The sequence below is a fragment of the Hemicordylus capensis genome, chromosome 2 (assembly GCF_027244095.1).
Source record: "Hemicordylus capensis ecotype Gifberg chromosome 2, rHemCap1.1.pri, whole genome shotgun sequence".
Classification (NCBI taxonomy): domain Eukaryota; kingdom Metazoa; phylum Chordata; class Lepidosauria; order Squamata; family Cordylidae; genus Hemicordylus; species Hemicordylus capensis.
Genome location: NC_069658.1, coordinates 155,786,084 through 155,798,183, shown reverse-complemented (window position 1 = coordinate 155,798,183; position 12,100 = coordinate 155,786,084). Strand labels below are relative to the sequence as shown.

The window sequence follows — 12,100 nt, the reverse complement described above, 5'->3', positions numbered from 1 at the left end:
GACAGGCCAGAGGATGCATTTAAGACTGGATGAGCCCTAAGACTGTACAGAGACACGGAGGGGAAATGGTAGGCAGAATTTCCACTTCGTAAGTAATAAAATTGCTCCCAGCTTCCAGTATTCTGGCCAACGAGAGCAAAATGGTATTGCAATAACTGACAAGCACAAGGGACTCGCTTTTACATTTTATAACATTAAAATTTTATAGAGTTAGTATTAAATAGACTTTAAATGTATTGAGCTACCTGTATTGCATCTATTCTGATTTTATATCACCCCTGCTCCTGGGTCGCGCTCATCACAAGATTTCTGGTGACAGGCCTGTTCAGAGTCCCATGAAACATAAACAACAGCCCTTGCTTTAAGCACTCTCATTCCACAGGATACCACAAGTCTGCTCCCAACATTCCTAAGCATGCTTTGCACGGAGCACTCTTGCCGTTCGGAGTTGTGGGCCCCCTTTCTCCAAGTGTTCTACTCGGAAAGTAAAGGCCTCGTGAGAAATGAAAGCTCAGCCTCAGCCATTCCTCCCTACATCTTCAAAACCACAAAGGGGGTCAAATCTCTTCATATGAATAACATGAGGAAGGACAAAAACAGGAGGGAGTGGAAGGACTGAAGGTTCACCTGTTGCATCCTGGAAGGAGAGATCACCCTGAAGGAAGCAATCTGGCACGCTTCACCCACCCCGCCAGGTTCCCCCATAAGGCCTGGGGAAGCCTCTATTGTCCTGCTGGGAGAGAGAGAATGTTGCTCCAAATTCTCAGAAGTGCTAAAAGAAATCCAGTATCAGTATTTCCCTGGAAGATGATGCAAAATATACTGCAGCATGAAGGACATACCAACAGGATGAGCCAGGGATGGTACAAGTACATACCCTCCATAGGCTCCAGAGGTAAAACTACGCTTCCGAGAAAACATCCTCTCCTCCTGCAGCCTCAGCCTCTTCTCTGCCTACGTGGATTTTCCTGGCCTCCTGCGTGCAGACTCCTCCTCCTCCTCCTCCTGTGCAAGCACACCGACTTGTCACTCGGTCTCCAGAGGGCACATGTTCTGTCCCCAAACTGCACTCCCATTTGCACACAGACACAAACTTAAGCTGCTATTTCCTTTGCTTTCCCGAGAGACACTTCGAAAGGAGAAAAAGGAGAAGAGTGGCCACACGGTTAGGGCTCAGCCTGCACAGCTCCGAGGGCAGGAAACTCCTGGGGTGACACTGCAGGACACCAAGAATGCTAGAGGAAGAGAGAGTCACACAGAAAGGAACGAACAAGACAAATATAAAGGGGGAAAGACAGAGGAAGAACTGGAAACGCAGCTTTTCGTCAACAGGGGAAATCAGGGTCTGCCTGAGAATCCTCATACTTATCACTTTGTATCCAGGACAATACCGCAGCTTTGGCTTGATTGAAGTTGCATCCAGTTTATCCCCAAACACATCATTTGCCCTTCTGTAAACACTGCCCCTCTTGGCTGCTGATTTAGATTGGGACCATGGGAGAATTCTTTGCCCCCCATCACAATTCTCCCCCCACTCCACAGCTGCAAAGAGCAGTGTAAAGAAGACCCCCCACTGGAGTTTAGGCAGTTTCACTCACTCACCCCTGCTCCAATGCAGTGTCAAGTAGTCTCTGCCACCACTTTCTGCCTCCAGAGAGATAACTCAGTCTGGGTCTGAACCCCACTTTTCTGGATCCCCTCTGTCTCTACAGAGCAAGAGTCAGGTGCAGTTCCCCTGTCCCAGTAAGTTTCCCTTTTAGGAACTTAACCAAGTAGTCAGTCAGTCATTTATTGTTACAGTCACAGACCAGTACAATATAAACAGTACATTAAAGATTAAAAGAACTTAAAATACATTTACATCTAAAACTGAAAAAGTTAAGACAGCAATAATTTCTTATTCACCGATTGCCGAAAAGTATTAATAGCAGCAGCACAACCAAGTGGTCAGCTCCAGAGTCCCTGAGCGCGCGCACATGAAGCAAGAGTGTTCTCTCCAGAAGATTACTTTATTAATCTAAATGAACCACATAAATACCTTGTGAGAAATGGGTAGGGGGATAGGTAGGCATTAGTAAAATAACACACAAGTCATTTCTAGCTTTTAACACATTTTAAAGTCTAAGCAAAGCACTTACATATCTTGGTAACGGGTGATGGTAAATAGCTGATATCTTAACAAAGGAAACACACAACTTTTAAAGAGTGTCTTAGGTAAAGAACCTGGAAGGCAGTGAATTCCTTCCACCAATCAGAGGTAGGCCATGAGGGCTCAGATTGACAGCTCCTCAGCCAATGTGGACGTGAGATGCCTCAGAGGGTAGAGGCAATTGTGGGGTTGCCACGTGTATGTAGTTCAAAGGGTTTTCCAGTTACCATCACCACAGGGGAGTTGGGGTGCAAAGTATCAATTTCTCCTGTGCTAGACAGGATTAGGGAAGAGGTGAATGGTCGGTCCAATAACTGCTGTGGGTGAGATGCTCTCGTTTCAAGATGATGGGGGCTAACTCCCATCATGTACATGGTTCCTTAACAAGCAGCTACAAAAAATGGTAACTTCCATTGGGTCCATGGCAGGAGGTTAGCCCCCTTCCCCTATGGTCCTGGTCTGGAACAGCCTCCCCATAGCCTCTGTTTACCAACACACAGAAGAGAGCAAATTACATGTGGTTAAGGTTGCATCTAGTTTGGCCCTGAGAAGTTGAACAGTTAACCATGACCACAATGAATATTTATATATCGCTTTTCAACAAAAAGTTCCCAAAGCGGTTTACATAGATATTAAATAAATTAATTAAGGGGTTCCCTGACCCCAAAGGGCTCACAATCTTTTAAAAAAAGAGAGAGAAAAAGAAATAAGATAGACAACAGCAACAGCCACTGGAGGGATGTTGTGCTGGGGATGGATAGGGCCATCCTAGTTAAGAAATCTTCATGCCGAGGAGATAAGCACATGACAGGATAAAGTTTAAAGCAACCATATTTCTGTAATGTCACTTATCAGTCCTCACCTCAGGACTTGTCCTATTCATTTGCCTGTAATCCTGAACAGGAAACCTTTTCTTCCAATCCATCATCTTTTACTTCTTTAGGGCATAGCTCCTCAATAGGATTCCCCATTTTGCACCTGCCCCCGCCCCCGCCCCCGCCCCCATGGTGGTAAAAGGTAAAGTTGCGCCATTGAGTCAATGTCAACTCCTGGCGACCACAGAGCCATGTGGTTGTCATTGGTAGAATACAGGAGGAGTTTACCATTGCCATCTCCCACAGAGTGTGAGATGATATCTTTCAGCGTCTTCCTAGATCGCTGCTGCCCGATATAGGTCCTTCCCATAGTCTGGGAAACAGACCAGCGGGGATTCAAACCGGCAACCTCTGGCTCGCTAGGCACGTTACTCCCCCGCTGCTCCATTAGGTGGCTTTTCCAATGGTAGCACCAGGAAAAAAAATTGAGGGGGGCACAAAAGGGGCAAAGTGCATTTCTGGGTGAGTGAGCCATGCCCCCATGTTAGATTTCTGAAAAAGCAATGGGGGGTAGATGGGGGAAACTGATTTTCTGAGGGTGCATTTGCCCCCTCGCCCCCCTCTTGAGCTGCCCTTGCCACCTACCCCTGTAATACAGGGAGCCATTGGTAAATCTTTTCATATTTAGAATACCCTCTCGTCTAAACTTTTGCAGTGTGCTCTACTTAACACATTTTCCTTTGAAAATGACAGTTGGTACAGAGCTCCAACTCTGTAGCATGTCACTTTAGTAGCATGTCACTTGACTTCTACACTGGTTGTCAGTGTATTTTCTGTGTGCAATTCAAGGTTCTAGCTATTACCTTTAAGGCCTTAAATGGCTGGGGGCCAAAGTACCCGAAAGGCCACCTACCCCCACAGTTCTGACTGACCTATAAGATCAGGCAGAGAGGCTCTCCAACCCATTCCATTGCCTTCTGAAGACTTCAGATTGAAGTACAGCTGGTGGCAGGCATGGGCAGACTTTTTCTTTTGTAGCCCCAGCTCTTTGGAACTCCCTGCCTCTTGATTCCCAGCTCACCTGCTCCCTGATTAGTTGCAGACAGAAGATGAAACTTTTTCAGTCCCAGCTGGCCTTCCCTCAACTAGTCTGTGTTTGGATTTGTTGCTCCTCCTTTCTAACCAATTGCTATGTTTACAGCACTGTTGTTTTACTGCCCGCCTCCCCCCCCCACCCCCGCTTGACTGGTTGTATTTCTATTGCATTTTATTGTATGTTGTTTAATTTTGTAAGCCACTTCAAATCTATTTGGCAGAGATTTAGCAAGGTAAAAATATTTTAAATTAAATATTTCAGGGAGAGCAGTTATGCTAAAATGCTAGCAACAGAGAGTTCCCCCCCCCCGCCCCTATATACAGTATATCTAATACCACTTTTAGCACGACCAGCTACCATTTCCTCTTCAATTATTTTTAAAAGCAGACTTTCTGCTAGCCTTCTTCCTGTGGATGTACACCCAGGAGACTTTTGCGTCAATCTCGCTTTCTTCTGAATTTTGTGATATTGGAATGGAAAGTGGGGTGGGGGTGAAATAGAGTCATCACTGAACCACATGTAAGAGACATTTTAAGGCTGAAAGGCAGGTTCATATCTGCAACCCAAACCTTTGTTTAGCAACTGAACTGAAGGCATATTTACATAATAAGGAAATCTGTAATCCTGACTGCAACTACATCACACCTCCTTTCATGCAGGCAAGTTTAGGTGGTATATGCGTGCTGGGCTTCTACCACTTCAGACTGCAGCTGAAGGCTCTCATAACTGAACACTCCTCCACACATGAAATGCCCTCCACACAGAAAACGAGCATGTCAGGGAGAAGGGTTCTAGCCTAGCCTTCTCTCAAGCACACTCGTTTCCTGTGTGCAGGGCATTTTTCTTTTGCACAGAGGCACATTCCGTCAAGTGAGCACGTGACAACTTGGGCCTTAATTAGGCCTGGGTTTTTCTATGGAAATATGAACAAACAACACTGAAACCTTTTGCATGCAGGGGAGTCGAGAGCCCTCAGTTCCAGCTTGATCTCTTTGAATTCCTCATCACAGACATGAGAGTACTCTGTGAAGTGCTGAAAGGAGTTTAGGGACTGATGTTTCAATACAGCCACAACAAGCGGCAGCACATTACAGTTTAATAATAGTTTTATTTTAGAAAATATATACCAGGCTTTTCAACTGAACAATCCACAAGATGGCTTACAACGGATCACAACAATGCAATAATTTACAACACATACATGCGCACGCGCACACACCCCAGCAGCCCTTAATCCTTGCCCGGGGCAGAGGCCAGAAGTGCTTAGGTCTGCAATCTCCAGTAATTTGGCAGCTGGACCACAGCTCATTCTGGCGGATAAGGGGAAAGTGAGCTCCCTGCAACTGCTTGTTCTCTGGCCGAGGTCAGACTGGTCTTCTTCTTGCCAAGATGTTCTTCCAAGGCCTAGCAAAGGAGGATACTGTGATACTTCCCAATGCTTCCTCTTGTTGCCCAGTGTGAGGTAAGCAACCTTCTCCAGATTTATCTTCACCTCTTTTACAAGTTCTCTGTGATTAAATAATCTCTTGTATCAAATGAGATCAGGGGCCTGGAGCACCTTCCTTATGAGGCTAGGCTACAGTATCTAGAGGGCTCTTTACTTTGGAAAGGAGGCAACTAAGAGAAAACATGATAAAGGTCTATAAAATAATGCATGGAGTGGAAAGAGTGGACAGAGATAACACTTTCTCCCTCTCTCACAACACTAGAATCAGGGGTCACCCCATGAAACTGAAGGTCGAGAAATTTAGGACTAACAAGAGGAAGTACTTTTTCACACAGCGCATAATTAATCTATGGAATCCTTTGTCATAGGACGTGGTGATGGCCACTAGCTTGGATGGCTTTAAAAGGGGCTTAGACAAATTCATGTAGGACAGTCTATCAATGGCTACTCGTCTTGTGTCATGGAGAGGCATGATATCATGGAGAGGCATGATACTTCTCAAAACCAGTTACAGGGGAGCAACAGCAAGAGAGAGAGAGAGCATGCCCTCACTTCTTACCTGTGGGCTCCCCAGAGGCATCTGGTGGGCCACTGTGAGAAACAGGATGCTGGACTAGAGAGGCCTTGGGCCTGATCCAGCAGGGCTGTTCTTATCTTCTTATGAGATTAACAATAAAATGAGCAAACAGTAATCTTTTGCCCTCTCCACATTTAATCATCAGATGTATATCAAAGTCAAGAGTGTCTTGGTCACACTTAGTATGACCAACAGGTCTATGCAGATTAATCAGAGCGCAGATTCATGTGGACAGCTGCAGCTGTGCTCTTGAATAGGAAAGAGGAGAGAAAGATGTTCAAGACTGGGCTTTCTTGTTCATATACTGCAAACATAAGTCAAGACACAGTGCTCACGGGGGCACACTGGCAAGTCTCATCCCTACACTGTCCATGAGCACAGTGTTACAATAGTCATGGGCAGTGCGAAGGTAAAACTATGGAACATGTTGGAGTGGGGACAGGGTTTGCTTGCATGCTCCCAAGGAGCATTCATATTTTTCATAATGCCTGGACAGGGTTACATTTACTGCCCAACCGTATACATGGTTACTCGGAGGCAAAGACCACTGATTCCTATAGTACTTACTCCAAACATTGGAAACTTGGAAGTAATTGCTCCTTGAGCTTATGTCTATGCCTTGCAGCAATGTACAAAGCAGAAATTCATCTGCAGCCCTAGCAAGTGAGTGAGGAAGGAACATAACAGCAGCCCTGCTGGATCAGGCCCAGCCCAAGGCCTATTTAGTCCAGCATCCTGTTTCACACAGTGGCCCACCAGATGCCTCCAGAAAACCCACAGGCAAGAGCTGAGGCCATGCCCTCTCTCTTGCTGTTGCTCCCCTGCAACTGGTATTGAGAGGCATCTTGCTTCTGAGGCTGGAGGTGGCCTATAGCCATCAGACTAGTAGCCATTGATAGACCTGTGCTCCATGAATTTGTCTAAGCCCCTTTTAAAACCTTCCAAGCTAGATTCAATCACTACATCCCATGGCAGAGAATTCCATATGTGCGGTGTGAAAAAATATTTCCTTTTGTCGGTCCTAGATTTCCTGGCCTTCAGTTTCATGGGATAATCCCTGGTTCTAGTGTTGTGAGCGAGGGAGAAAATTTTGTCTCCGTCCACTCTCTCTACTCCATGCATAATTTTATACACCTCTGCTACTATGTCTCCCTGTAGTTGCCTCTTTTCCAAACTAAAAAGCCCCAGATGCTGCAGCCTTGCCTCATAATGAAGGTGCTCCAGGCCCCTGACCATCTTGGTTGCCCTCTTCTGTACCTTTTCCAGTTCTACAATGTCCTTCTTAAGATACGGTGACCAGAACTGTATGCAGTATTCCAAATGTGGCTGCACCACAGATTTGTATAAGGGCATTATGATAGTAGCATTTTTTTAAAAAATCCCCTTCCTAACAATCCCTAACATGGAAATGGCCTTTTTCACCAGAAGCTGCAGGAACAGATTTTTCAACAGGAAGCTGCAACTGTTGGATTTCTGCCTAGATGCATCTGTCTCCAGCCCATGCCAGCCTGAAAGACCAAGGCAAAGGGTGGGAACATTAAACCTAGTTTGGAAAGCAAGCATAATATACAAAATTGTACAAATTCTTTACTGCTTTCATATCACAGAAGTTTTGCTAACCAACTTAATTTGCTATTTTCACACTTTTAAAGTTGGTCATCTTAACCTTTGCATTTTAGAGCATGAATGCAAATTGTAAACACTCGCTCTTATCTTAAGCCAAAGATGTTTTGATAGGCTAATTGATAGGCTCTGTTTTTGAGGTTGGGTATGTCCAAGACAGGCCCACCTGCTGTAGAAATCTATTGCTTATAACAAGCCAATAATTTTTCATGAGAACAGACTGAGCCATCTTTTCCAGGAGATAATAGGAAGCTTATGACAGTCCAAAGCAAAAAGTTCAGAAGTTTATATCTGTTGGAAGTGAAAATTAAAGCATTGCTCTTAGCACCACAGTAACCACTTCTGCCCACTAGAGGCATGATGAGATGTTAATACTGTACAGGTGAAACTCGGAAAATTAGAACATCGTGCAAAAGTCCATTAATTTCAGTAATGCAAATTAAAAGGTGAAACTGATATATGAGACAGACGCATTACATGCAAAGTGAGATAAGTCAATCCTTAATTTGTTATAATTGTGATGATCATGGCGTACAGCTCATGAAAACCCCAAATCCACAATCCCAGAAAATTAGAATATTACATGGAACCAAGAAGACAAGGATTGTAGAATAGAACAATATCGGACCTCTGAAAAGTATAAGCATGCATATGTATTCAGTACTTGGTTTGGGCCCCTTTTGCAGCAATTACTGCCTCAATGCGGCGTGGCATGGATGCTATCAGCCTGTGGCACTGATGAGGTGTTATGGAAGACCAGGATGCTTCATTAGCGGCCTTCAGCTCTTCTGCATTGTTTGGTCTCATGTCTCTCATCCTTCTCTTGGCAATGCCCCATAGATTCTCTATGGGGTCAGGTCGGGCGAGTTTGCTGGCCAATCAAGCACAGTACACTGTATACTTTTCAGAGGTCCGATATTGTTCTGTGAGGGGTGAGGGGAAAGTCCCCCCTTTTTTCTTCTAAAAACCGCCACTGCACGGCCAGATGGAGGTGGCAAATCCTTGGCCGCCTGCGAGCCACAAAAGGTGTAATATGCCCCTGAATGCTGCAGGAACACCGAGCAATTAAGCCTAGCAAATTCTGTTTTTAAAAGTTATTTGGGACTGATTCTAGGAATTAATTTTGCTTGTTCTTCAAATTTCAACATAGTCACACATTTGCTACATGCAGAAAAGATCTGCAAAGCAAAGGAGATTTTATGCCCACCCTGGAGATCAAGAAGATCTTTATGGCCCTGGGTTGTACAATCTGAAGATGCTGCAGTGGTTATTCTAGATAAAAATAACTCCCACATCCTGAAAATCCTTCACTTGTTCCAGTTACTGCCTCTCTATAATCCACAGGAGACTGAAAACATTTTGAAAATATTGCTGCCTCTGAGAGTAGTTTATCATCAGCTGTTTCTCAGCACAAGGAATGCAAAAGCACCCAAGAAAGCCTCTCATACTGAATTGAGGACATTAGTGAAATGAAGACAGTAGCCCTATGAAGGCTTAGATGGATGTGGGAAAGGAATTGTGATTGTGCCTCCTGACTCTCCCCCGCCCCGCCCCAAGCAGGCCTAACATCCATCTGTAAACAAGAATGCCTGATCAGACTTCTGAATGTAGTAACACACAAGCCACATGATTAGTACACTGTTTTTTTAATGCGGTGTACTGATCACACAGTATGGCATGCTCCTATTTGAGTCTCTTCTCTGTGCATAAATATTGCATGAAGGGGTTGGGCCAAGAGGCATAATAAGAATCCATCTCTTTCCATGCATACTTTAGAGCTCATGTCATCTGCATGCAGGAGTCCAGAAACTCAACAAGACAATTCTGCGAGGGCAATCTTGATTGCCATTTAAACTTTCAGTCATACTATATAAACTGAATTTTAAGTGAAGCAAGAATATACCACTGCCTTACACCCTTGGTAACAGGGATATGATTGATCAATTGGCCTTGCAACCCGAAGCAATCCCCTCAAGTGTTCTGTATCTGTAAGCCCAAACCAATCTGTAATCAATAATGTTATGAGGGGAAGATGAAAGCTTCTGCTGGAAAGCCTCATTGCTCTGTGTAATAAAAAAATGTTGATTGGAGTGTGTGTGTGTGTGTGTGTGTGTGTGTGTGTGTGTGTGTGTGTGTGTAAGTGTAATCAGGAATCCTTCTACGAGCTACCATTTGTACTAAATTTGAAAGTTAAGACTACTTTTTTACTCGTAGGGACATAACACATGAGTAAAGTAAAGTGTGCCATCGAGTCAGTGTCAACTCCTGGTGACCACAGAGCCCTGTGGTTGTCTTTGGTAGAATACAGGAGGGGTTTACCATTGCCAGTTCCCACGCAGTATGAAATGATGCCTTTCAACATCTTCCTATATTGCTGCTGCCCAATATAGGTGTTCCCCATAGTCTGGGAAACATACCAGCAGGGATTTGAACCAGCAACCTCTGGCTTGCTGATCAAGTCATTTCCCTGCTGCGCCATTAGGTGGAACCACACCCCAAATCTGCCTTATCCAAGAGCAACCAACCATTCATCAATGTGATTTTATATTCATTAAACTTGGACAATTCTTGACAGGGTTTTTCTACTTATTGCTCTGTCAAAATGCAACGCTTGTCCCATCTCTTATCTCCAGATGGAGAAAACAAGGTCCACAGTTGGAATTATACTGAATTCTTCCCAAATGCTTCAAGCACCCAACTGGACAAGGCACAAACATTTCATTACAAAAACTGGTGTGTGTACCAGTGTAATTTAATACAAACATCACTTATAAAATACTCTGAGACACTTCCAATGAGTATGTACTGTACAATGTATTTCTCAAAACAAGATTGCCGACAAGTTAGCAGGAACGCCTGCTGCAATATTTAAGCCTACACATATCAGCAGTGCAAATATATTTGCACAGAAGACAAGTACAAACATGTGCATAGAAGAAGAGTGTGAAGAAATATATAAAAGTTATGTTAAGAAGCAAGTGGGTACTTTATGGATAAAAGAGATGCTAATAAAAAATTCCCCTTAAGGTGATTACTGTACTGTTTATACTGGGTTGTAATATAAGGAAGCAGAACAGATTTTTAGGTGCCCATTTAGGTTGGATATTTGTTTTCATTCATTCATTCTATATACAGCCCTTCCTAAAGTGGCTCAGGGCGTGTGGCATGGTGTTCCCCAATTTCAACTTGGCTGTTGCATTTACATTGTTCAAATGGAACTGTATGTTTAAGGACTGATTTATTTTATTTGAAACTGATAGGTAGCACAGTACTCTTAAGGAATTTTAGGCACAAGATCCTTTTTGTCATAAAGGAATCCACTTGCTCAAAAGATGCAATGAAACTCCATGATTGTATTAATCAGAAATAATATTTGGTAGGGGTTTGCACTTTTAAAAGACACTCATAAATTTCTCCTGTGTGGAGGAATCCATTCACTTAGCATTTGAAGATAAAGTGAGGTCATTCATGTCCCATGGCAAAGAATTCCATATATTAATTATGCACTGTGTGTGGGGAAAAATAATTCTTGTCAATCCTAAATTTCTCAACCTTCAGTTTCATGGGATGATCCCTGGTTCTAGTGTTGTAAGAGAAGGAGAAAAATTTATCTCTGCCCACCCTCTCCACTCCATGCATAATTTTATACACCTTGATCATGTCTCCCCTTAGTTGCCTCTTTTCCAAGGTAAAGGGCCCCAGGTGCTGTAGCTAGTAGCCTCATAAGGAAGGTGCTCCAGGCCCTTTGTCTGTTTATTGTTTATTTGTTTATTTCGGCCCAAGGCCAGCATACCAGGCCCTTTGTCATCTTGGTTGCCCTCTTCTGCACCTTTTCCAGTTCATATCTTCAGAAGGATATTGTAAGTGACCAAAACTATACACAGTACTCCAGATGTGGCCACACCATAGATTTGTACAAGGGCACTATAATATTAGCATTTTAATTTTCAATCCCCTTCCTTATGATTCCTAGCATGGAATTAGCCTTTTTCACAGCTGCTGCGCACTGAGTCGACACTTTCAATGAGCTGTCCAACATGACCCCAAGATCTCTCTCCTGGTCAGTCACCGACAGCTCAGATCCCATCAGTGTATATGTGAAGTTGAGATTTATTTATTTATTTATTTTAAAAACAACCTCTGAATATCTTCTAATTAAATATTTTAAAGGAGGAACCTCCCTTTAACTCCAACTATCAATATAGGATTCGTTGCTCATTTCTGTATTTTTCTCCCTCTCTGACCAAGCCTCTCTGACACTGTGGGAAACAGGGTACTGGACCAGATGGATCTTTGCTTTGATCCAGCCAGATTTATATGTTCCTACCGGCATTCAAAGAGCACTGCACAACAGTGAAACATGTACACAGTTATTTAGTGTGTTCAACATGTT

The 12,100-nt window shown here is 43.7% G+C and overlaps 1 protein-coding gene across 13 annotated transcripts in view; it reads right to left on the bottom strand.

Moving 5' to 3' along the window:
• Window positions 1-12,100, bottom strand: part of LOC128346768 (rap1 GTPase-activating protein 1-like) — an 85,141-nt gene that overhangs the window by 65,415 nt on the left and 7,626 nt on the right. For 8 of the 13 annotated variants that reach the window (XM_053300412.1, XM_053300410.1, XM_053300411.1 and 5 more), the window contains exon 1: window positions 878-936. The exons of the other annotated variants lie outside the window; for them this stretch is intronic. In XM_053300412.1, the coding sequence (XP_053156387.1) occupies window positions 878-921 (44 nt within the window). In that variant the 5' untranslated portion in view covers window positions 922-936. Of the gene's footprint in view, window positions 1-877; window positions 937-12,100 lie in introns of those variants that run through there. 13 annotated transcript variants of the gene reach the window in all.